At 42.1% G+C, this 24703-nt stretch overlaps 1 protein-coding gene across 2 annotated transcripts in view; it reads left to right on the top strand.

Moving 5' to 3' along the window:
- Positions 1–24703, top strand: part of Tox3 (TOX high mobility group box family member 3) — a 103499-nt gene that overhangs the window by 58867 nt on the left and 19929 nt on the right. Inside the window, exons 2-3 of one of the 2 annotated variants that reach the window (XM_085682036.2) lie at positions 16574–16636; positions 20837–21088. In XM_085682036.2, the coding sequence (XP_085538162.1) occupies positions 16574–16636; positions 20837–21088 (315 nt within the window). Of the gene's footprint in view, positions 1–16573; positions 16637–20833; positions 21089–24703 lie in introns of both variants that reach the window. The other variant, XM_085682035.2, reaches the window with a different exon arrangement.

Genomic DNA, 24703 nt, shown 5'->3' with positions numbered 1-24703 from the left:
CTTAGGATGTATGTGTCGTAAGAGGAGGAAATGAAGGACGGTAAAGTCTGGGTTGCTTTTGTCTTCAGGACTGGTGCTTACTTCCTTGTTTCCAGAGGGAGGAGTTTAAGCATACCCTTTCCGGGAAGACTCACTGTAGACACACATTTTCCTGGTGACAGATAAGTGTTAATTTTAGAAAGCCTAGATCAGAAAAGCAAAAGAGGGAGGACATATATTATCATTTATGGCTTTGAATCTCTCTCTCCATTGCATCATGACCATTTTCTTCTGTCCTACAGACGACCCTTTTGGAATGATTCAAAAATAAAATTAACATACTGAAGATACTTTTTTTTTTTTTTTTTTTGAGTGCTTGCTTAGCTTTGATGGGAGCTAACTCTCGGGAAAGAGAGTCCTTGGAGAGACGTCTTATGGGATCCGAGTCCACAAGACCTGATGACCCCAAGGTTTTGTTTACCATGTGTTACATTTGGTTTAGTGTCAAAGCCATTTTCTCCTTCAGTAATGTGGCTGCTTCCAGAAACTCCGTGTTATTATCTGGGCCTCCCATCACCTTTCTTAAGGCTGGTTTGAAGATTTCTTGCTCAATTTTTGTCACAAAATCACACTCTACATTGTTCCACGTGACACACGAAACAGTAGCTTCAGGTTCCCTCAATAGGAACTAAATCCCATCTCTTTGATGAAAGAAAGCAATTTTGTATTTAAGAACTAGCCCCGGGGTTTGGAGAGACAGCTCAGCAGTTAAGGGCCTTGCTGCTCTTCCGGAGGATCCAAGTTCGACTCCCAGCACCCACGTTAGGCAGCTCATAGTCAGTGGTAATTCTGTTTCCTGCAGGTCCAGTACCTTCCCTCATCTTTGTAGACATGCACACACATACACACACACACACATAAAAATAAATCTCCAGACAAAACAAAACCTAGCTATGTCTGATTTTTCCCGTCGTTTGGCAGTTTGGCATCGTGTCTAGTAGTGAGTACACTGGACCATAAAGGTTTCTTTCTTGCCCCAAAAGCACCTGTAGGGAGGTGACAGCGGAGCTGGAGGGAGGCACCCTCCACTCTTGGTGCCTTCCTCCCAGTCTTGTGAAGAGCTCTGACTTACCCCAAGAGGGGTCCCCCACCTGTGGAGAACCCCGATGCCTTCTGTGGAGACCTTCGCAGTTCCACACCTGTTTGATGGCGTCTTTCAGTTGTGTGGTTTGATACTCAGACTCAGCTTTTATAATCTCGAAACAGTCATTAAAACTTCCAAGTGAAATGCCGTGGGCAGTCAGCATGGTCCCCAGGGCCTGGTTTATCAGCAAGGGTGTATTTTTGGAGTGGCATGTGTGGCAGAGTACTGGGGAGCCGCTTCTGGCCAGTGCCAGATGGATCTCCCTCATGGAATCTGCTGCAGATCCCAGGGGCCCCCTTAGGTGGGGTTTACTTTCAATATTAATCTTGATATGAAGGCAGCTGCTGTTCTTAAAAATATCATACCTCTAACTTGTTTTTATTATGGCCAAGGAATTTTATAGTTTGGCTTAATGGATGACTTCAGCTTTTCCTTCAGTTATTAACCAGCACCATGGAATGTGCAATAATTTTTCTATGTGCCATATATCTACACACACATATGTGTATATGTGTATATGTGTGTGTATGTATGCACGTACTGTCACACTAGTCACAACAAGAAAAATAGTTCCTATTGTTATGAATAAGTGGTAGCTGCACGTTACAAAGGAGTCTCTCTAAACAAGGAATTCACCTTTTATTGACGAGCCAAGGAGCTTGCCCTTGTTCCCGAAGCAGGAGTCTTCTCCTAAAAATATTTCAATGTAGCCGTAATATAATAGAGATGATATGACAATATTTCAAAGGTAGTGTTCACAGTCTTGAGCTCAAAGACAGCATCACCGATAGCCTTCTGTAAATGCTTTATGCTTTTTCCTGCGTTTTCCTTCCTTTTGGCTGTGTGGGCACCGCCAGCTTCCTTCAGGGTGCCTCCATCCGGTTGAGGCACTCTCGTGGAATAGAATTGAGCTTTTGCTGAGGTGAGTACATTTGATAGGTGACTTAGGAAGAGCTGCTCACAGATTGCCAGATAATCACATCCTTTGGATTCATGTAAGGAAACATGAAGGTAATCTTGAATGTATTAGTGAGCCATGCCTGGGAGCCCAAGAAGAAAAAGCCTTTTATTTAGGAATACTTAATTTCACAGTTGTTTATGCAAAACGCTGAAATAATTTTGAGCCGTGTACCAAATTAACACTGGACAACTTGGCCGAATTTCATTATTTGTCTTTAAGATGGAAGCCAGTGGCCCTGCTTTGAAGAGATTTTATTTTTAGAGTGATGTTTAAGAAATAATTAGCCTCATACTCAAACTGCTTTTCAAAAAGCCCGCCTTTAAAAATAAATATAAGATATACATTCTTAACTCATACATTTGGGGATGGTTGGTTGAGAGGAATGTGATTGCCCCCATATGTCCTAAGACCACATCAGAAGTGGATTTATTGTCTCGGGTGAGCCCTCTCGACTTAAAGATTTTAGACAAACAAGCATTACTGGTCACGTGGAGAAAGGTGATATAGTATGGGCTGTACCATCCGCCATCTGGTAAAAAGAAAAAGTTGTCCTTCCAGTATTTGAGTCATCCTAAAACTCCAAGAAGATGTATGGCACCGAGGTGTTCTTGTGGTGTGTGCCAAGGGGGTTCCTCAGCTATGCAGTGAAGCCCCGGCCTGATCTCTCTGACCAGAGTGGTACCTGTGCCTGCCCAGATTCTGAAAATTTCTAAGCAGGTTTCTGAGGCTTGCTCTCAGAAGTCATGGTCATGAATTATAGACCTTCCTGGAGCTGGTATAATCCTGCTGGACTTAAATGATTATATATCAGTCTGTATTATATATGCTTGTGAGCTTGTCATTGATGTTTTTTCAGTTAAGGAAGCCTTAGATCTTTGGTTTATCAGATGTGATTAAGTCTGGAGAATAAACACACTGAGTCACTTAAAATATTACATGAAGGATTTATGGGCTTATTGATCTTCTGGGGAAAATGTTAGCCTTAGAAGGACATTTTAACTATTTCTATTTCTGGGCTTATTCTCATCAGAAAGAAAATAAAAGCCAGTGGATATTTATACACATAAAGCTCGTAGCTGACAACCCACTTATCGATATGTATTTGAAACACATTCACCTTGATTGCGATCAATAAGCTTGTGCATAGAGATATTCAGAATCGGCCTGATCACCTCCCTGGGAAAGCACACTAGTGCTCAGATGGAGTAGAGACAATAGCTCTGTGCTATTATCTTTTTAATACTTTGTCTTCTATTTATGCTTGCTGGGTGGAAGGGTGTGGGTTTGGGTTTTTCAGCCACTCTTGGTCTGGATACGATGGTTCTGCCAAGGCCTCCCTGCAGCATCCTTGGTCCTCACCCTCTGGGTAAACAGCAGACATAATCACACTTGCTGGGGAACACAATTGCTCCTGGTTGAGAGTCACTAATCTATATACTTGTGCACATAATTTTTATCTACTTATTACTTACATGTTTATCTATGTTTAGTTTAGATGGCTGAACATATGAAGGCTATAGAACATCAAATCTTAGACTTTATAAATCAATGCCAGGAGACCTTATAGGAGGCATTCATGTTTTTCTGGCACTCATACTAAATCATAATTAGATGCTTTTCCATTGGTTAATAGAGTTGAATCACTGAACTGAAGATATTGGTAACTAGTCAAAAGCTCTTCATTTAAACATAGAGAGGTTCATTTTACTTAGTTTGTTTTTTCTTTTTATAATTTGAAACTTCATGTCCTTCAGGAAATAAGGGTCCTCGGTATAAATATGCCTTCAGAGACCCTTTGGGAGTATGTATGTATGTATGTATGTATTTATTTATTTATTTATTTATCTATTTATTTGAGACAGAGTTTCTCTGTGTAGCCCTGGTTGTCCTGGAACTCCCTCTGTAGACCAGGCTGGCCTGGAACTCACAGAGATCCACCTGCCTTCTGAGTGCTGGAGCTCCTTAATCATTTGTTTGCAGGAAAAGCTACAAAGTCTAACAGGACAAGGAAAATAACCTGGATTTTTATCTTCTTTGATTTCTACTCTGTTTTATGGCTTCATTGAATCGCAGTAACTGTGGTTCACCTGACTTCAATGTGGACTGACTCATCCTTGACATTGGATGAAAATGGAAAATACTAAGTGGCTTAGTAACACATTCCTAAACCACTCTGAGGCTGGGGCATTATCGTTTGAGGACTTCCTGTCGGCCAGGGTCTGATGGGTTCACCCCTGCCCCCAAGGAGTCCAGCAGAGAGACAGGCATGGTAATAGATTGTCCAGGCGGCCTGTGTTCAGCCTTTCTGCTCCCACAGACATGCACATGGCTCCCGTTATCCTTGCTGATGTGGAGGCTCAACCTTCCCCATTAAACACATGTGCAGGCTCCTGAACCATCACCGCTTCTGCCATGACTGCCGTCTTTCCGTCTCTTGGTGTGCCCCACCCACCGCTATGACACTGGGCTTCTCAGTATCATTCTCTGCCCGTATGTTTTGCTCTCCAGGTAAGTTTCCACGGGCCCCTCAAGACTTCTCTCACATGACTTCTCTCAGTACCCTCTGGCTTTCCAGGGAGAGTTCTTTCATACATACCCAATGTTGTTCCCACCACGGAGAATTGTATCTTGCTTTCCCATTAGCGGAGTCTTGGGCAGAAATCAAGATTTATTTTTAGCATAGTATCTATTGCACTCTATTATATAATGGGCTAGTTATAAATATTACATAAAGCGCCTCAACGAGACCTCCTTTTACCCATGTTATTGAGTTCCTTCATTCCAGGATTTCTCCTCTTCAGTGGCTCTTTCTTCGTGGGGTCCTTGGCTGGCAGTTTGACATTGCTCTGCTTCCCCTGACACAGTCCATTCGCACAAACTTCTGTCCTTTCATCCCTACCCAGGAGGAAATCATAAAGATATCAGGGCAGGACTCACCTGACGATGCCCCCAACTTGAAATGGCAGAGTTGGGATTTGAACTGAGATCTCTCTAGTTCACCTATTTGTTCGTCTATTCTGTATATGCCCTGAGCGCCAGTTGTGGGCCAGACTTAATTATCTCCCTGTGAAAAGAAACCTCACCGAGTCAAAGGAAACGCTTGTTATCACTGACCTCGGCAAACGTCAGGGCAGGAAAGGCAGTTTGATGAGGGAGCTGTGATCCCAACAAGACCAAAAGTGGGATTGTAGGAAGCATAGTGAAGGTGGGTGTGCAAGATGTGGGTGATTTCAGCAGAGAGAGACCTTGCTGAGGAGTGAACATCCAGAAACTTGCATAAAGGAAAAGGCAGAATGGACCAGGCCAGGACCTGCCGATACAGTGATTCAAGGAAGGGACCAGGAGACATCCAGGGCAAAGTGGTTGAAGCCTGGTGGCAAGAACAGCCCTCTCGGGAGTTCAGGGAGGTTTGATCAGCTAGGGTGTGTGGTGACTTGTTCCTATGGAAAAAGGTTTGCATTTTGATCTGGATATCACAGGGAAGCCATGTCTATTTTTTGCTTTGTTTTGCTGTTTTGTTCTTTTGTTTTTGCATAAGTATGTGTATGTGGTATGTATGCTTGTGGGCACGTGTGTGCTCTGGTGCATGTTTCTGGAGGCCTGAAATTGCTACTGGGTTTCTTCCCTGAGTTATTCTGGAGGAGGTCCCCTTGCTACAGCTGGAACTCAACATTCTGGCTAGTCTGGCTAGTTACGTTGCTCTACGGATCCCTTGTCTCAGCCTGCATGCTGGGATTACAGGTGGCTTTACTCTGCCTCCCCCACTGCCCTGCTTCCTAAGAGATCAATACTGAGATCCATTATGCTTGAGCCCAAGCAGCAAGTACTTTCCTGAAGCGCCGTCTCCCCAGCCTCGCCATTGGGGTTTTTAAGTAATGAGCTCTCTTCGGCTGCACGGGCCCCAGCAGTCAGTCTTGATCTGTCTTGGACTTTTCCCCTGACTACTAACATGATTAAAAAAGGTTGACACTTTATGCATTAACCCCTTTAATTCTCAAGGCTTTTGACCTTTTATCTTGGTTTTACAGGTCAGAGAATTGAAGTACATGGAGGGTACCAGTACCTAGTTGCTTATAGCTCGGCTAGGATCTTGAACTCATCCCCCAGCTAGTTTGGTGGGACTGGGATCCTGACAGTCTCATGTTTCCTGTGTTTCATCCTCCCTGCCACCTGTCTGTGTGCAGTGTTGAGCGTGTACCCTCATGCCCACCTTGGAGATTTTCGTTTTTTTTTTTTTCAATAAGAATAGAATCTAAGCCTTGGCACATGGTAGAAAGATACCTCCCATTGAGCCATATCCCCAGCACTTATGGTCTCTTTCAGTATGACTTCTGTGTGCCTCAGATTATTGACATACATATGCAAGTATGCATTTATAGAGAGATATCTTCCCCTCCCAACATACTCTTTCATAGGCCTCCCCTTGTGAATACATTTGAGAATAAAAAGTCAGCTGTCAGCAGAAGCAGTTCATCCATTCCCGGCTTCCCAGACTCAAAATAATCACATAGAAGCTATATTAATTAAATCACTGCTTGGCCTATTAGCTCTAGCTTCTTATTGGCTAACTCTTGCATCTTAAATTAGCCCATTTCTATTAATCTGTGTATCGCCATGTGGCTGTGTCTTACCAGCAATGTTCTAGTGCATCTCTCTCCTGCGGGGCGACTACATGGCGTCTCATTGACTCTACCTACTTTCTCCCAGCATTCAGTTTAGTTTTCCCCACCTAGCTCTATTCTGTCCTGCTGCCAGCCAAAGCAGCTTCTTTATTCATTAGACAATAAAAGCTGGGCCTGTAGGCTGAAGATGGATGCTGCAACATTACAGAAGAACTTTGGGTGACTGTCCAGACAGCAAGATGACTCTGTCAAATCTAAGGTTTTGGAACTTGCTTACAGTGCACTTTCTGTTAACTTAGATGGTAATATATCCTTCTGGGTCTTTGATGGAGTTGAAGAATAGATAGTTATAATTATAGATTTCCTTGTTATGATAAGAGATAAAGTAGATATAAATGTTGTAACTGTAATTCTTGCTTGATACCTGTTTGGTTATGTGTAATTTTACTCTGTGAAAGTTAAAACCTTCCTTTTCATTTGACAGAAAAGAGGTGATGATGTGGGAAGTTCTTTTGTATATGTTTAGTTTTTATTGGTTAGTGAATAAAGAAGCTGCTTTGGCTGGCAACAGGGCAGAATAGAGCTAGGTGGGGAAAACTAAACTGAATGCTGGGAGAAAGTAGGCGGAGTCAGTGAGATGCCATGTAGCCGCCCCGCAGGAAAAAGATGGACCAGAACATTGCTGGTAAGACAAAGCCACATGACGATACACAGATTAATAGAAATGGTTTAATTTAAGATATAAGAGTTAGTTAAAAAGAAGCCCGAGCTAATAGACCAGCCAGTTTATAATTAATATAGGCCTCTGTGTCTTTCTTTGGAATTGAACGGCTGTAGAATTGGACAGGAAGAAACCTCTGTCAACAGATTGGCTCACCAATGTGTGCCACTCAAATCCATGTAAAACCCAAGAAAACTTGGAAAGGAATTCTAGACACAAAAGAACAGAGTTAAGCACAGCTTCTTGATCTACCAGCAAGGTTTCGGTGGGCTCTGGTGAAGGCATCTGTCTCCTGTGGCAGCTATATGGCTTCTCATTGACTCTGCCTACTTTCTCTCAGCATTCAGTTTAGTATCCCCCCCCACCCCACATAGCTCTATTCTGCCCTGCTGCAGGCCAAAGCAGCATCTTTATTCATTAACGAATAAAACCAACACATATATACAGAAGGACTTTCCACACCAGTGGGCCTTTATTTGCCCCCACCTGTCTTCCCTCTCCCTGCTCACTTGTTTACAAAGATTTTTAAACAATCCCTGTGCATGATTAGGTCCACAGCTTTGCCCACATCACTCACCCCTGCCTGGGCCTCTTTGTCCCCTGCCCACTTCCTGAGTTCAAGACCTGTCCTCTTGAGCAGCCATTTCTTTCTGACTCTTTCTTCCCTATCTTTGAGGACTATTTGTTGCCAACTTGGTTCTGACGTTGATGCCTTATTTTTCTTGCCCGCCATCTCAGCCACACTGCCATTCCCCCAAAAGCAGCAGTTGCATCTTTCTTACCCTCTGCAGAGAGGGAATACATTCCCCCAATTAAGTCCTATTAACCGGCATCCAGCAAGTACTCAGCTTTGGGGGAGGAAGGGGAGGCACATATGTGGGCTGTGCCAAAGACCTGTCCACCGTGTTGTGTTGCTCTTGGCATTTTCAGCGTAGTGTGTTTGAGGACAGTAGTCTCCCAGTTTTCTATTCTGGAAGTATTTGTGAAGGTGTATTAGCCAGCTCAGTGACTACTCCACTTTGGCTGAAAGCTTTCTTGATTCTGAAACCCTCATCTCTTTGCTCACATATGTGTGTGTGTGTGTGTATATACATATATAGATGTATGTATTTTATATTAAACAAGTGTCTTTTTCCCCCGCCACTGTTAACATGTCCAGATGGTTGTACAATTCACAAACTCGACTGCGTCCAGATCATGAGAATCCGAAGGCCTCTGTGTTTGAGTTGTGTCCATATGTTTAGGTTTTACTCGTGTGACCACACCACTTGCTCATACTCCGACAGCAGAGCTTACGTTGCCTTCTTGATACGGCTATGGGTGTTTCTGGCCGTCCTGGTGATGACAGTAAGAGACTTAGATGGGTGTCTCCCTCGCGAACTCTGACCTTTTCCTGTGAGTGAGAAAGAGCGAGGTGACAAAGTCCTGTGTCGCTGTAAGCAACAACAGAACACTGTGTAACCTCAGCATCTTCCTGAGACCATTCTAGAGGCTTAGAAAGTCTCCTTTAAAGCCAGCATGGTGAGGCACACTTGTTAGCCCAGTATTCAAGAGTCTTAAGGCAGGAGAATGGCCAACTTGGGGACAGTCTGTACTATGCATTGGCATCCCATCTCAAAACAAAAACCAAAATGTTGGGAGGGCGATGAAAAAAAGGAGATTTGTTTGTTTGTTTCTTCCGTCTTTCCTCCTTCCCTCCCTCCTTCCCTCTCCTTCCCTCCCTCCTTCCCTCTCTCTTTCTCGTTTAAATTCAAAATGTTAGTCTAAAACAAACTAGGCAAATATTGGCATGTTGTACAGTTCCTGAGAAAAATATAAAACATTAAATTAAAGTCCCATGGACTTAAAATCTGACGCAGTCAGTCCGTGGTGGGGTCAGGTAATTGCATGCTTGGGCAGGCATTGAGTTAGTCTCTGGTCCTTTGCTATACTTTTTGAATAACACTGATTTAGACCGAAGATCGTTTTTTTAAAAGAAAATATGTCAAATTAGAAAAAAAAATCAGTCATTGAGTTGAATACCTGAAGCCGTTCCCCTTTGACATCACATGGTCCCTCTCTCTCAGTACTGCCTGTCTGAGTGCCCCTGGTCATAGCCGTCTGTGTTTTGTCACCAATGGGTCCATCTCCAGCAGCCCACCCAACCCCCCTAAACCTCTGAACCTTTCTTTTATTTAAACACATGGATCTTTTCTTTTTAGTGGACTCACTAATTATCCATACTCACAGGCACAGTATGGCATTTCAGTTCATCTTGTAATGGTCAGGTCCAGGATAACCCTGATTGCGCCTCTGTCCCAGCATGCATGCATTATCTCTTTGCATTTTGAGCATTCTAAATACTCCCTGCTAGCTTCTCAGAAATGCACCGAGTTGTTGCTAAGTGTGGCTCCAGATCTGCCCCATAGTGCCTTTCCGGGTACAGTGTTTCTCCAGATGGATGTCTCTAGAGTTTGTGACACTACTTCTTAGAATGTATGTTTCCCTCTTTCTGCTTTTTTTGTTCATAGATATTGTGCAGGGACAACAATGGTGGTGGGTCCTCCTTGTCGTTTGAATTTCGGGAGCTGACGCAAGTGGCCCAAGGGACTTGGAGAAAAGTATGGCTTCTCACCAAGGAGTCCATTGGGTCATTCAGAACAGATCCGCTGAGCATCCTCTCTGTTTACCATTCTTCTTGAACACAGGGCTTGGTGTAGCAAAGGGACACAATGGTCCCCTCACTGAATTTATCTTCTCGTAGCCGGAGGAAAATGATGGCTGTACTGTGTGGTATTGAAAGTGTTAATGGGGGGCTGGAGAGATGGCTCAGAGGTTAAGAGCCCTGACTGACCTTCCAGAGGTCCTGAGCCAATGGGAAGGTCCTGGGAAGTTTTGAACAAGGGTCAGGTGATCCAGGCCTCTGTGGCAGTGTCTGTTGAAAGTTTGGTGGAGTAGGGTTAACCTGCTAGGAGTCTACTGCAGCCAAAAGACAGGGCTGGGTCTATGGAGGTGGACGTAGGAAGTGGGCACAGGTGGTCTGCCATGGAAGGAGATATAGAAGGTGGATACAAGTGATCTGCTCAAATTTAACAATAAAAGTGAGCCAATAGGATCTACCAATAATTTGACGGGTCAAAGAGAAAAAAAGGCATAGATTCAAGAATGAGTTGGCCTGAGGCAGCTCCCTATGGAAGGTGATGAAAAAGACCGGAAAAGTCAGGCTTGAGAAAGCAAACGAGGGGCTCAGTGTTGGATATATGCTTGAAATGCCTGCTGCCATCCAAGTCAAAGTGGTGAATATATGAGTCGTCATACTTTTTAAGGTTCAGCAGAAGATGTGGCAATTTTAGGTTGTTAAAAGGCACATGTATATGTGTTTATGTATAATTATGCATATGTGTGTGATTCTCTGCATATATGCACATATACTTGTATATACGTAATTAACAGCATTTAGTTAGTTAGTTAGTTAGTTAGTTAGTTAGATGCTCATTGCTGGTAAACTATCATAGGTCAAAAACATCTCAATTTGGATATCCTAAAATGAAAATATCCTAAGTCGAAAATGTGATTAAGACAGCAAGCCTACCAAACATCCCTGCCTAGTTGGCACACTGCAAATGCTTTTATACTTTGAATAGGAAGTATTGCCCATGGGCTCATGTTTTGCCCACGTGGTACCCCATTGTGTGATGCTTACTTTGAACAATCTAGGAACTCTAGGAAGTGGGATCTAGCAGGAGGAAGCAGGACACTGGAGACAGGCCCTTGGGAGTAGCCACTTCCTGGGTCTCCTGTACCTTAGTGTTTCTAGACCATGATAATTTGATCTGTTCTGCTCCTTCACGTCTTACCCTCGTGGTCTGAAACCAGGAGCCCAAATCAGTCACTCTTGCTTCAGGTTATCCTGTTAGATACCTTATTCATAGGGACAAGAATTCTCACAAACCTAGCCTGGGATCAGAACTCAAACTCTAAGGTGTGTACAGTGTGTGTGTAATACACACCACTTCCGCACCTGTGATCAAGTGTTTTCCAGGATTCCCTTTGGACCCCCAACCTTGGGTGACACCGTAGATGGTCTTTGAGCTCCCATCTTCCTTCATTTCTTAGTAGGGTGCCCTGGATCTGCCCATGGCCGCCCTCAGCACTGCCCCCATTTTTGATGTCAGCCTTGCTTCCCTGTGGACTTCTGGTCCTCAGGGGGGGTTGCAGCGTGACGTCATCAGCCCTTTCTTAGAGTATAGTTATCAGAGCCATCAAGAGGGAGTGGCCTCTACCCGCTGTCCCCTCCATCCCACAGCCAGGCCTGGCACTCATGGGCGGTAACTACATATTTTGTGTAAGCATCTTGAAAAATGTCTGGGTGAGGCATCAAATTGGATGGTGTCTGCTAGCAAATTCAATGAGGAATGAGGAGAATTTGCAGGGTTACCTTTTTTAACTGTTAAATTTGTGCCATCTAGCTGTTTGAGATCCTATTGTTAATGCTGCTTCATTTGAGGTCTACACAATTCTTCCCAGGGGTGTCGCAATAGTGTCAGTGGCAATGATGCTGCAGCCTGGCCAAGCCCAAGTGTCCACCTTCTGCTTGCAGATGGGGTTTTGTCTCTGCAGTTCTGTTTTGTCCCAAGCCTGTTGCTAGCTGAGCCAGACTTTGCAATCTGCATTAATTTACTGTGGCACTTCTCACAGTCAGATGGGCCACAGGCATGATGTTCTTTGGTGCGTTTCTACAAAGCCCCACACCGCTCCTTTTCAGTTGATGTCCTTCCTAAATTGTGTTTGCTGAAGCCGTAATTGCTCATCATGCAGCAAAAGCATGAATACAGCGGGGATGTTCTCTGATGATCCCGTTATGAGACGGGCTCCACGTGCAAAGGGTTCTCCTTTGTAATGGCGTGTTCAGGGGTGACGTCTTTGGGATAGCATCTATTGGAGTTTGTCATTGTGAATAAGGACCTGTTACCGCTTGCGTGCTCCTTGCGAAGGTTAAAAGTTCTACATATGTGTTCTTGTTAAGACATAGGGACTGAGATGTTCTCTTGGATGGTGTTTTCGTGTGCCCATCGCAGTAATTACTATTCATTCATCGTATTTGTTTAGAATACTTTGCTTTGAGTCTTTGCATGAAGACCTTTATATGACTGAGTAGAGGGTCTTTGGAGGAATGTCAATGGAGGCTGTCAGCTCAAAAATTTGGAGCTGGACCAAGTTAAGGTGACATAGGATGGGAGAGTTCGAAACTTGTGATTGGTTTTTAAATGTATAGGTGTTGCTACAGTGTAAATTTAAGATCGGCTTTTATATGTGTGATGGGGGGCATTGCAAATGTCTTTGCAGCAAGAGCTTGGTTACTGTGAGGTAAACAAAAGGAGAGGTCCACAGGGTTATTGTTCTTCTTTTTGGTGGTGTGGGCTGGAGGGTGGAAGGTATCTGTGGGCTCCATTTTAAAAATAAGTGGTCCATGGCAACCTCGTTTGTGTCACTGTTGTGTCTCCAGGCCTAGCGTAGCACCTTACTTAGACAGGTGGCATATAGTCATTTGCAGATTGAGCAAACCAACAGCCTTTAGATTCATGGAAGGCATTGGGGCTCATCACAGACCCTTTCTGAGATACGTGGGACCATGGAACCCTTTCCTTGAAGAACATCATAATGGACTTGGAACACCAGAAAAACTTCCGGGAAAGTCCAGCTAGGAATCAGAGAGTGAACACTACCGTTTGAAATTTGAATTGATCGCCAAGTGTAAGAGTCAAGCAAGTGTATATGGGTCCTGGCATGGGAGGCATGCAGGGAGTGAGGCTGAAGGATGCCAGCTATGCCTGCTCAAGTCAGCTGGGGCGGATGGCTTGACCTCTGGGACCCTTGGTCAGCTGACCTAGAGCAAATAAGTATGATAATACCTCTGTCTTGTTGGCTGTTAGGAAAAACGGATTGCATTTAGTCCCACTTTGGGAAATGAAAAGAAAAAAGTATGTACAGAAGGCTTCCATGGGTACCACTCATTATTAGTTACCGTTAAAATATTTGACTGATGACGTTGGGAGGCAGCACTGATTACAGGTACTCAGGTTTGATGGGATTAACTTTTCATCCTCTCAACAAATACTGAGCTGCTTCTAATATGCAAGGCACAGTTAGTCCCACAGTTAGTGGGGAGCCCAGTCACCTTTCCCCTAGACTTGGAGGCTGTGTGTAATATAATGCTTTTACCAACACACAGCCTTCTAGAACATAAACTCAATTTAGTTGTACACAACTCAAAGTTAATTGTTCTTAGGTCATTATATTAGCGCTCTACCCCAAAGGAGTACTTTTCCTTTCAGAATCCGATCTGTTCTTAAACGCCAGACAACCGAAGAAGGACCACACTTGAACATGAAATAAACAGGGGGCACAGGAGCAAATTCAAGAGGCGGACACAAGATGAGTAGGAACTGTTCTGAGGGCCTGGACTCCATAGCAAGATGGTGTCTCAAACAAATAAGCCAACGAAAACAAAATTTCAAAGGGCCACCCCTTTCCTTCTGACTACTAGAATGACTGGATGTAGCCCATAAGGAATACAAGGCACTCAATAAAATGTGGGTTTCAGATAAAGAATTGTTGTTTTTTTTTTGTTTGTTTTGTTTTTGTTGTTGGTATAACTACATCCCCACAGACCCATGTGCAGAAGAAAAACAGTCTCCTGCCACCAGCCAACGTCTGGAGGCTGCTTTTAAACAGGACATATTCTACCCCAGGTGGAAGAGCAACCCTTGCTTCTATTTGAAATGATTTATAACTCTTCCCTCCCGATCATCAAGTGCTTCCAAATTAAAAGCCATTAATTAAGGCCTTATGCAGATACAAGAGATACGCAAGGAGGGTTCTGTCCCCTCCAAGTCCCCCCTCCAGGTGAGAGCTTTTCAAATTACGTGGACCGCTGGAGCCACCTGCTTGACTAAACGCAGCAGCTCGGCCGCGTGTGGCTCCTCAGCGCTGTGCGGGTGCCAGTGTTGTTACTGATTTTTCTCATTCCTCCAGGGCAAATACTAATTAATGGATACAATTCACAGCTGATTAGCTGTAGTTTCTTCAGTAATTACATTCGCATACTAACTGTTCTGAAGAGGATTTCTAACCCAGTTCTTATTTCACTCTGAGCTTAATTTGTTTTGGGTTTTTTTTTTGAATTGTTTAGGCCTTTAGTTTAATGGCCATTTTATTTTCCTTTGTTGTTCTAGGTGCTATTAGATAATATGTGAGTTTAATCTTAAAAAAAAATACTCTCTGATAATGAGCTCTTTGCCTTAAATGGATTTCTAATTCCCCAACAAAGCCTACATTTAAATAATGTTAAAGTTGTGATACTGGCTGCCAGGCAGTTTTGGGGCGGGGCAGGATTGGAACATGAAGTATGTAAATTAAGATATGGGTCATATTTGATTATAGGCCTGAACATTTTATGAAAAAAATGCGCAACAGAAGCCTGTGGGGTTTTGTTCTGACGTATTTTTAACACATGGAAAATGGAGAAGAGTGTGTGTGTGTGTGTGTGTGTGTGTGTGTGTATATGCACGCGTGTGTGTGTGTATGCGTGTGTGTGTGTATATGCATGCACGTGAACCTGTGCACCCATGCATACATTTTGAAATCACATGTCTTCAGACAAGTCAGATAAAGGTCTTCTTTAAGGGCTAATGAGTACACCTTTCAGAAATGCTTCAAGACATCCACCCAGATGAGCAGGAGTGCTGGAGGGGAGGAGCCTGTCTGATAGCTCGTTGCGTGTGTGTTGGGTGGTGGTTGATGTTGCCCCTTAACAACACTCTGGAACCACTGGAGTTTTTCCTGTACATCTTGCTTTGTTCCTGGCTCCCTGACATGATGACATGTAGCATCTCAGCCCTCCTGCCTGTGGGCTCAGGGTTGGACCGAGAGCCTCTCTGAAATAAGTGGTACTGAGGGGAGGGTGGCTTTGGGTTTTCCATATCTGCATATCTATTTTCTCCCTCTATCAGTCTACATATGTCTCTGAGTATCTCTGTACCTGTTTCTAACCCTGCCCTTCTGTTCACCCATCCAACCACCCGTTCATTCAACCATCCGTTGATCTACCTACTTAATCTCTTGGGGGAAATTAGACTTTTTACTATAACGTAACTGCTAGCTGTAATATACATTAGAAAATAACTATATGCATTTCACCCCTCGGAGACCACACCTGTGCTTCTTTTGATGCATTAAATGAAATTAATAGGATACCTGATACAAGGACGTTCTCTTACCATTTAAACATCATGAAAATAACACAACTCCAGATAATTATGCCCACAGAGCCTTCCCATATTGCCAGACTGATGGCAGGATGTTGAAAGCAACGAAATGTGCCTACCTAGACCATTTGAACCTAAAAATGCATTTCTGCCCAAATCCAAGTTTTACATTTTGATAACAGGTCCCTGGAAGTAAAGAGCTTACGTCTGAGATGCTGATACAGTCTTATTTGTGATGATATGAACGGGCCATTGTGTTAGGGAATGAAATAAAAATTGCCACGTTCATTGGATCCTGCTTATTTTCTAAACCTCTTTACACTTAATGTTACAAGGAGAGATTAAATGGCACGGCCTTCGGTAGCTCTGATAGAGCAAGATAGGGCACTAAGCTCCGCTTGGAGATTTTAGAAATATTCTTTAGTCTTATTTATTTATATTCATACCACAGCCCACTCACCAGAACATAGAATTTGAGTCCTAGAAATTGAATTGTATTCCCTTTAATTCACATTTTCAGCCTGCCCACACTTGTGACACCTGTTCTTGAAAAGTAAGATAGGAAATTCCAACTTGCTTTAAAACATGACCAAGTTTTAAACACCTTTGCTCCCCAATCACTGACAAATGCCAGTTTAATAAATGGCGCACTAGTGACCAGACGGCCAAATGTTTCTAATGGTCTCCTTTCAATATCAGTCATTTCTAGAATTATCGACAGCAGAGCTGCATGCTCTAGTGGCGACAGGAACTGGTTGACAGTGCGTACAGCTTCCCATTTCTAGTTTGGCCCATGAGCCCCATTATCCTGGCCTTCCTTCCAAATCACTTCTGAGTATTACATAAACAACTACAGGTTTTACTTCGCTCCCCATTAACATAAATCAATTTTTCTTTCAGTTTGGAAATAATAACTACATGAACATGGCTGAGGCAAACAATGCCTTCTTTGCTGCCAGCGAGGTAGGTGTCTGTCTTACCGTGTCTGTTCGTGTTTTATGTGTTGTGTAGATAATTTAATAGGCTTGAAGGGGAAAGCATGGTATCAAATTTCTCTCTCCCTCTCTCCCTCTCTCCCTCTCCTGTGGCAGAAGGTAACAACTTTGGAGGAAAATGAGAAAAGCCTATTGGAAAAGAAAATAACCCGGCAAGGCTTTATCGCTGTCCACAGGCTGTTGTTAACATTTGGAACATAAGTGAATCTCTTGATGGAAAAAAAGACATGCCTGAGCAGTAATAAATATGTAATAGAAAGTGTGCGTATGCACGCTCACACACGTGTATGCAGACACACACAGACACAGACACACACACAGACACACACACACACACACACACACACACACACACACACACTTACCTACGTACCTGACTGTCTAAGGAGAGAACTGGTTAGTTTGGAAACTTTAATAGAATGTATTTTGCTTCCTGGCTTTCTGAGGATAGTTTCTTGAGTCTCGTGGCTCAGGGAGGCATGGCAGACAGTGTTAGGTTTCCAGAGTGATGTGCAATGAGTGTTTTGCTGTTAGAGCCCCACCACCTGCCAAAGTGCCCAAATAGGAGATGTTCAACGAGAGATGATTTAGTGTCTGACTCTACGGATAGACACGGTCAATATGTGATTGTCGCTGGGTGTAGCTGGGATTCTGGGTGATGGGCTCTCCACACAGTGCCCTTTCAACTCCTGCTCTGTGCTGGTCTGTGGATATCCATGGGATAAATATTGTCCAACTGCTGTTCCTACTGTTTCCTGACTAATGACCTCCCACCTGTGTGGTCTCATTGGCATACCTTCCAAAAACAAAAACAACCCACCTCGAGGTACTTGCTCAGATCAGGAAAACGGTTTCCTAAAAAGGTAGATTGTGTGAGATCGAACATTTTCAAGCAAGAACAAACGGAAGGATGAAATGGGTCCAAATGGAACAGTTCCTCTGCGGCTCAGGCAATAAAAAGTCTTCATTCTCCAAATACATTCAAATTTTGGAGAGTGAACTAGCTTGACCCCAGAGACTGAAAATAATAATGGCTTTGCAAATGATCTTGGTACAGGGGAGCAAGTGATAGGAGAGAAATTAGTGTCTAAAAATTAGGAGCGGAAGTAGAAACTTGAAAAGTAAGGGTCTTTGTCCATTAATCATTTTCCAGTAGCCCATCACCTTTCTAGCCAGAAGAGAGCGTAGACACAGGAATACGGGTTGGCACTGGCTGCTGTGCTGTTTGGGATAATGAACACAAGCCCCATCTGTAAGGACAACATGATGTTTCATTCTGGGGGATTTTTTTTCCCCTCTACATTTGAATCAAACATTGATGAAAGCTGTGCTGCCAGCAGCTGTTCAGAAACAATTTAATTCCAGCTGTGATAATTCACCGTGTCAGACGTCGGCTGTTATGTGTTGATACAACAGTTCTCCAGATTTGCATTCTTATCAAAAGGAACAAATGTTTTGAACATTTCGGTACAGATGGTATTTAACCATGCACATACTACTTTAACATGTTCCAGGTAAACACTGGAAAGTCAATAACTGTCGAAATAGATCACATAAACGCTAAGTGATTAATTTGATCAAAAGGCCCTGTCTTTCATTGTTGATGGGAATTCGTGGTGACTTGTATTCTTTCAGAAAACAGCGTTTGGGATTTGCAGTGCTTAATATTAAATTTGACGTTTATCTCCTTTTTTCTCTGTGGAAGACTTCATATGTAATATTTTACCTCTCTTTAAATGCAGTTAAGATTTTAGCATCTCCTTGGTTACATATTATAGTGTTATTTCATTGCATTGTTTTATTAGGTCAATGTAGACATATATAGCTTCTAACTTAAAATTAATGTGTCTTTAAAAAGGATTATGCCACGGGGACATATTATATATAACATGTCTCTTTACATTCCTTAGCAAAAATAAAAATTGAAAACCTCTTTAATTTTGAGTGCCTGACCTGAGGTATGCTTTAGATTGGAGTTTAAGATCTTGTGTAACGGCTTCACGGTGCAACTTTACGTGATCAAAAAATAAAGCAGAGTAAATGCTAATGAGCTCCATGATAGTGTTCATCTGATTTCCCAATCACTGCATTCAAAGTAAATTTATCTGTATTCTTTTAAACATTTTAATGAGTGCAAACTAATTCTGGAAGACTTTAGCTTGGCATGCTATAAAGCCTCAATAGAGCCTGAAACCAGTTTCCTTCACGTGGCCAGTGTCCTGCAAATAGCACTGCAGGGACCAGGGTGCTCTAGGTTTGAAATTCACACATTAGCGCCATGTTTTCTATCTGTGTCGTGATTACTCTGACCATTTTTAAAGTACTTTAAATATTTATTGAAATAATATTTCAAGTGTTAATTACAGTGGTAATGAAAACAGCCAAATGCCACATATCAAGAATGAGTGTGTATCCGTATTGTTAATGTGATATGTTAGATTTCATTAAGCAGTAATGGGGTAGCAAATGAGTCACAAATTACAGTTGCATCTGTTACTAGACCACATTAGTGCCAAAATAACAGCGAACGCAGCCATAGGGTTACGTTCATTAGCCAACCGCGTTTGTGGCCAATTCATCCCTTTGTTGCTAAGAACTCAGGGTATCACAGTAAGAGGCTGACATTGTGGGGGAGGCATCATTGCAAGAATGCCCATGTCAGAATATCAATTGCTTCATTTTGGCTCTAAAATGCTTTATGAGGTTGCAATGGTTTTGCATTTATTGAGTCTACCAAGGTCCTCAAGGTGGCCACTTGCCCTGCTATCAGTTCCTTTGGTTCATGAACTCTTTCCTTTGGTGAGATGCAGATAATGCTTGTCAGGTTCTGTGTGCAAAAAAAAAAAAAAAAAAAAAGATTCTGTTTGAACCCCACCCCTACATGGAGCTTGCGTCTCTATCCTTTGCAGGTAGTAGTTATTATATAGCATCATAATTAAGAGTTTGAAGAATGATGATTTCGGCTCTTAATTAGCTCTCTTTATCAATAATAGCAGAGTCTGATTACCCCATGCCAGTTCACTCTTTCAAATACTATTAATAATAAATGAACTACATCTGTGACCCTCTTAGCTAGGAATAAAAAAAAGATGTCTGCACATCCCCCCCAGATCCCGCACCTCACCAAAATGTAGGTGTATGCACGAATATATAATAATAGCAACACAACAGCTTTAATAATCCTGGATCTTTGTTTTCTTCCCTCCCCACGTGAACTCCATGGTACAAGAAAGATGTTTCATGTAGCTGGAATGCAAGGCGGCCCTGATATTCTCCAAAGACCCCACTTTAAAGCACAGCCTGTAAGAACGTCAGTACCGTTCATTAAAAACCACACGCTAAGATTTGCATAGGTTCTAAGACATAGCATTGTCTGCCTGACTGGACAGAGTCCATGCCCATACGCTTAGTGTAGCTTCGTCAGTATGGCTTTGCACCCTCCAGGTAGTCTTAGAAGCTGAAGCCTGGTAGATGGTGTTCCAACAAATGCATATGGAAATGTTCATGCAAAAGAACACTGTTCTCCTTATAGTTTCAATAAAAGCACCGGCCTCTTTTAATATGAGCCACAATAGTCCTGACAGAAAACGTTGCTTGAGACAGTAACAATCTCCATACAAGCATTTATTCCACTTGGGAATACGCCAATAAAGAAAAATTTAAAAGCCAAACCACAAATTTAATATTACTTGTTTTATAGGTTGTGGCAGAAAGTAAACACGTGTAATGTTCACTTCTGGGTTAATGTTGTGTGTGCGTGCGTGCCACCAAACGGCCAGCGTTTTATGAAGCATGTGGATCGCGTAAGCGATTTGAGCTGTTGCGCTAACATATCAATAAAGTGGCAATTTGTTATATAGCCAAATCTAATGTCGCCGATGCTCCAACTCACAACAAAGACAGATGTTGCTAATTAAGTACGCATTAAAAAACTGTTAATACTGATACTCCATTAAAACCATATGATAATGAGACTTAAATCTTTAATCAGAATGATCAGCAAAACTTTATATATGGAAATCTGTGTTTAAAATGTTTTCATCTGAGAAATAAATATTTGGCCTAGATATGTAATGTTTTCATGGGAAGTCTCTCTTCGTCTCTCTAAGGAGGGATAAAATACAGGAACCGAATGTGAGGGTGTTTGCATTTTGTTTCTTTCTAGCAGACATTCCACACACCAAGCCTTGGGGATGAAGAGTTTGAAATTCCACCAATCACGCCTCCTCCAGAGTCGGACCCCACCCTGGGCATGCCTGACGTACTGCTACCCTTTCAGGCTCTCAGCGATCCGTTGCCTTCCCAGGGAAATGAGTTCACACCCCAGTTTCCCCCACAAAGCCTGGATCTTCCTTCCATTACCATCTCAAGAAATCTGGTGGAGCAAGATGGCGTCCTTCATAGCAATGGGCTGCATATGGTAAGCAACCCACCTGTTACCTGTGACCGCTCTTTAGCGCTTGTCCTCACGCAGTGAGGAACTGAGGGGCTGTGTTCACAAATGATGCTGGTCTGATGGTGGGCACTTGGATTATACTCTGAATGCCCTTTAGACATAGGTAGTACTAGGTTGCTGTCTGGTATTGGGTGATTGACAGCCATAGATGATGGCCAAGAAGAGTCATCCCATGTAAAATGATCTTTAGGGAGGCTGCTCACTGCTTTGAAGCTAGTTGGTCTTCTCTTGCCTTTGTTTCAATGGAGATGTGAGCTGGTAGTGAGAGTTTACTCAAGCGAGCCTTTAAATGTGCAAGCCTGTCTTACGTGCCCAGGGTTTTTGAACTTGAGTTAGAGCATAATGTGTATGATACATGGTTTGTTCTCCTCTTGAAAAATCAAACAGTGATACAGAGGGCAGAGGAAAGTCTGCTTATAACCAGCAGAGGAAAATACGGCCTAAGTTACTGTGTGAAAGGTACCTAATTGTGTTATTTATTGTCACAAACATCGAATAAGACACTCTGGAGAGCAAAGATTACTAATGTGATAATTTTATTTCTATTTTTCTTAGTGTGCAATTATAGTCAGCAATCACCGGAGTAAATCTGCTTAAGTATTTTACACTCTTCTGCTGGGACTGTGTCTTTGTATTTCAGCACAGTTCATAGAGCATTTGTGCCTGTGGAGGTAAGATACTAACCAGGCATCTTAAAACAAGATTAATGGTTTATAGGGCCCCTTTTTTAAAAAAAAACCCTGATAAAACGAGACAGACGTGTTGGAATGACAAAAACAAATCCTATTGCTTGTTTACATATTTCTGTGCTGCAGCGATGTTTATTGGTTTTATTTTTAATTCTCCAGATAACAACGTATGATTGCGAAATATGTAGTGGATTAACAATGCAAAGATTCAGTGTGCTTTCTGAAATGTAAGATTACTTTCCCAAATAGGATTTTGGCGATATAATTTTCTTTGCCTGTGATCTTTTGTGTTTGAGCTAAACCGAAGGTTTTCATTTTTACTTTTTTTTTTTTGTCAGAGAAGAATACAGTGAGCAGGCAGGAAATAGTCATTAAGTATTCATAAATGTTCCCTGACATCACAGATAATTGTTTCCTGTGGACTTTCTTACATTTTTGTCCCTTTGATACAGAATGGAAGGTTCTATCTTCCTCTACGGTCTAGCTTGTAATGTACTTGGAAAATAATAAAGATAAAAAGGGTATTTAGTCACCAAGGGGGTTTACTGTGGCTGGCCATATTCAGAGATGCTCAGCCAGGCTCATTCAAGTTGCAGAAATACTTAAAAGACCATATAATATACGCTAAAATGTGTACTTTATTAAATTGGTAAATATTTATTAGTAATATAGGAATCTGCCTTTAAATTAAACATCTGATGAATTACCTTGCCTCAGAGCTGTAAAACTTGTTATTGCTGCTATAAAAAAGTGTAAAGGAGGCATTTTGACTATGAAATTTCATTTCATGGTCAATTGAATTTACTATATTGGAAAGAACTAAAGATGGAATCATAAAATAATTATGATATTCACATACACTTAAAGACAATGCTTTCCCGGGCTGCCGCTGGAATCAGGGACTCGATTTTTAATGCTTTCTTTGTATGTATGGCTAATCATTAAAGCAGTTCAATTATTCCATTGATTTTTTTTTTTTAAGTATTTGTACTTTAGGTACAAGCTCTTGTGTTTACATGGACCTCATCATGGCCATGGGTACTGGTATGAAGTTCCGCTCAACCCGAATGCTATTTATTTTGGCTTGAAGCAAACTAACCTTGTTGGAAATTCTAGTAGAATTTCACCTTGAAAAATGTCATGGGATTTTAAATCACAAATGTTGGGAAAAATAAAATGTACTAGGACAGAATTATGATGAATACAATGTGTCGTAGGCTTTGTTCTGTAGACTCCTGACATGTTCACCTGTAAACTTGAATTCAGAATCGCCAGAGGCATGGTTAAAAATAGGTTATGTCAAGGTTCCTCTCTATCTCCCTCCGGGTACCGAGTTGCTGGCTACATCATAATACTCAACAGAATCCTCCTCGGAGATTCCCAGTAGGAAGGTCAACACAGAAATAATAAATAATACTGTATATATACACCCAGCATCCATCCGAGTGCACGTGGGATATTCCATACCTTACGCGAGTAACACGTTTTATTTTCCAAATGAATCTGGCTGTCTGTGAGGGATTGCTATGGTGAATTAAGTCTATCATAGAAGAAGAAAAGCCCGTTTGTTTATGTCACATCGTACCAGCTTTTCCTCAGAGCTCCATCGGCTTTGCTTTAGGAAGACTTGACAGTTTGTCACCAGACTCATCGGCGGCATTACTGCTGGCAGCAAGCACAACACGGTTCTCGTCCTAAAATTTGTGCCATTGCATTTCAAAACAGAAAGCAGGAGCGAAGAGGAAGTGAGTAAGGAGAATCCAGTGATTAGCATTCACGTTTCAGAGTATGCAAATCCCCCTCTGGTATTCAAAAAGAACTGCTGAAAAACGGAATGTCAGTGCCTTTGGAGCTTCAAAGGACAACCTTGATTTGCTTGTGGGGGGCACGGAGGTTTTAAAACAGGATGTGGTTGGGCAGATCGAAAGCAACCGTAGATTTTACTTAAAAAATTTGTTCCCTTTAAGCATTATTGTCAGTTTAGCTGATCACCTGGAAGTTATGTTAATCTACAAAAGATTGCAGTTCTGAAAACCGACAATGAAGCGCCAAAGATTTTTTTTTTTGTAACACCTCTCCATAATCTGCCCAGCCTGCTGAGTAGCACCGACATCAGTAGTACATCAATTTCAGAAAGTGGATTATTTTTACTAGACAGCTATTGTGACATATTGGGTCAGTCATAAATGAAAGATATTCATGCAAGCATGCAATACTTGTAATGAAGTCTCACTCTGACCTTCTGTATGATTGATTCTGTAATTTAGTTTTCTCAGGCAGTGCCTGAAATGAAATGAAATCATGTTGAACAAGTTTTGAATACCCACAGTGCACCAGGAGAAGAAAAATCTGCAGCCCCAGAGGCTTGAGAGGGAGCAGATGAACGATTTATCTCTATGCTATTATAGCCTTTGCCAGCATTCAACATTTCTTTTTCTTTTTTCCCCCCTCTTTTTTTTTTTCTTATTTGGCTTAAGTACTTAATTCTGCAGGTAGCTGTAAATGGGAAAATAGAATGCTGTTCAGATTTAAAATGACAGGACAGGAGTATGTGCAGGGGGCTGATAAAATATCTTGAATAGAACTGACCTTTCATGTAGCTGGAAGTTACTGGGGGATTCATTCTCATAATTACCATATAGATTATTTTTATTTCTGTCCTGCAATGAAACATTTCGGAGAGCAGTACTGCTGATTGAATGAAAATTGAACCTGTTAACATTCCTTTCAGCTCAGCCTGTTGTACATAACAGAAGGGTTAGCTTTGATGAATTTCAAAATTCGCTTTGATATCTGCGAAACAGACAATGAAGTAATTGTCTCTAGTTTGATATTTTGTATGCCACCCCCCCTAAAAAGAGAATTTATAAAACACACTGATAATTCACAC

Source organism: Myodes glareolus, chromosome 22 (genome assembly GCF_982192425.1).
Source record: "Myodes glareolus chromosome 22, mMyoGla1.1, whole genome shotgun sequence".
Taxonomy (NCBI): Eukaryota; Metazoa; Chordata; class Mammalia; order Rodentia; family Cricetidae; genus Myodes; species Myodes glareolus.
The sequence above is the reverse complement of the archived record's forward strand: the minus strand, read 5'-3'. Positions and strand labels throughout refer to the sequence as shown.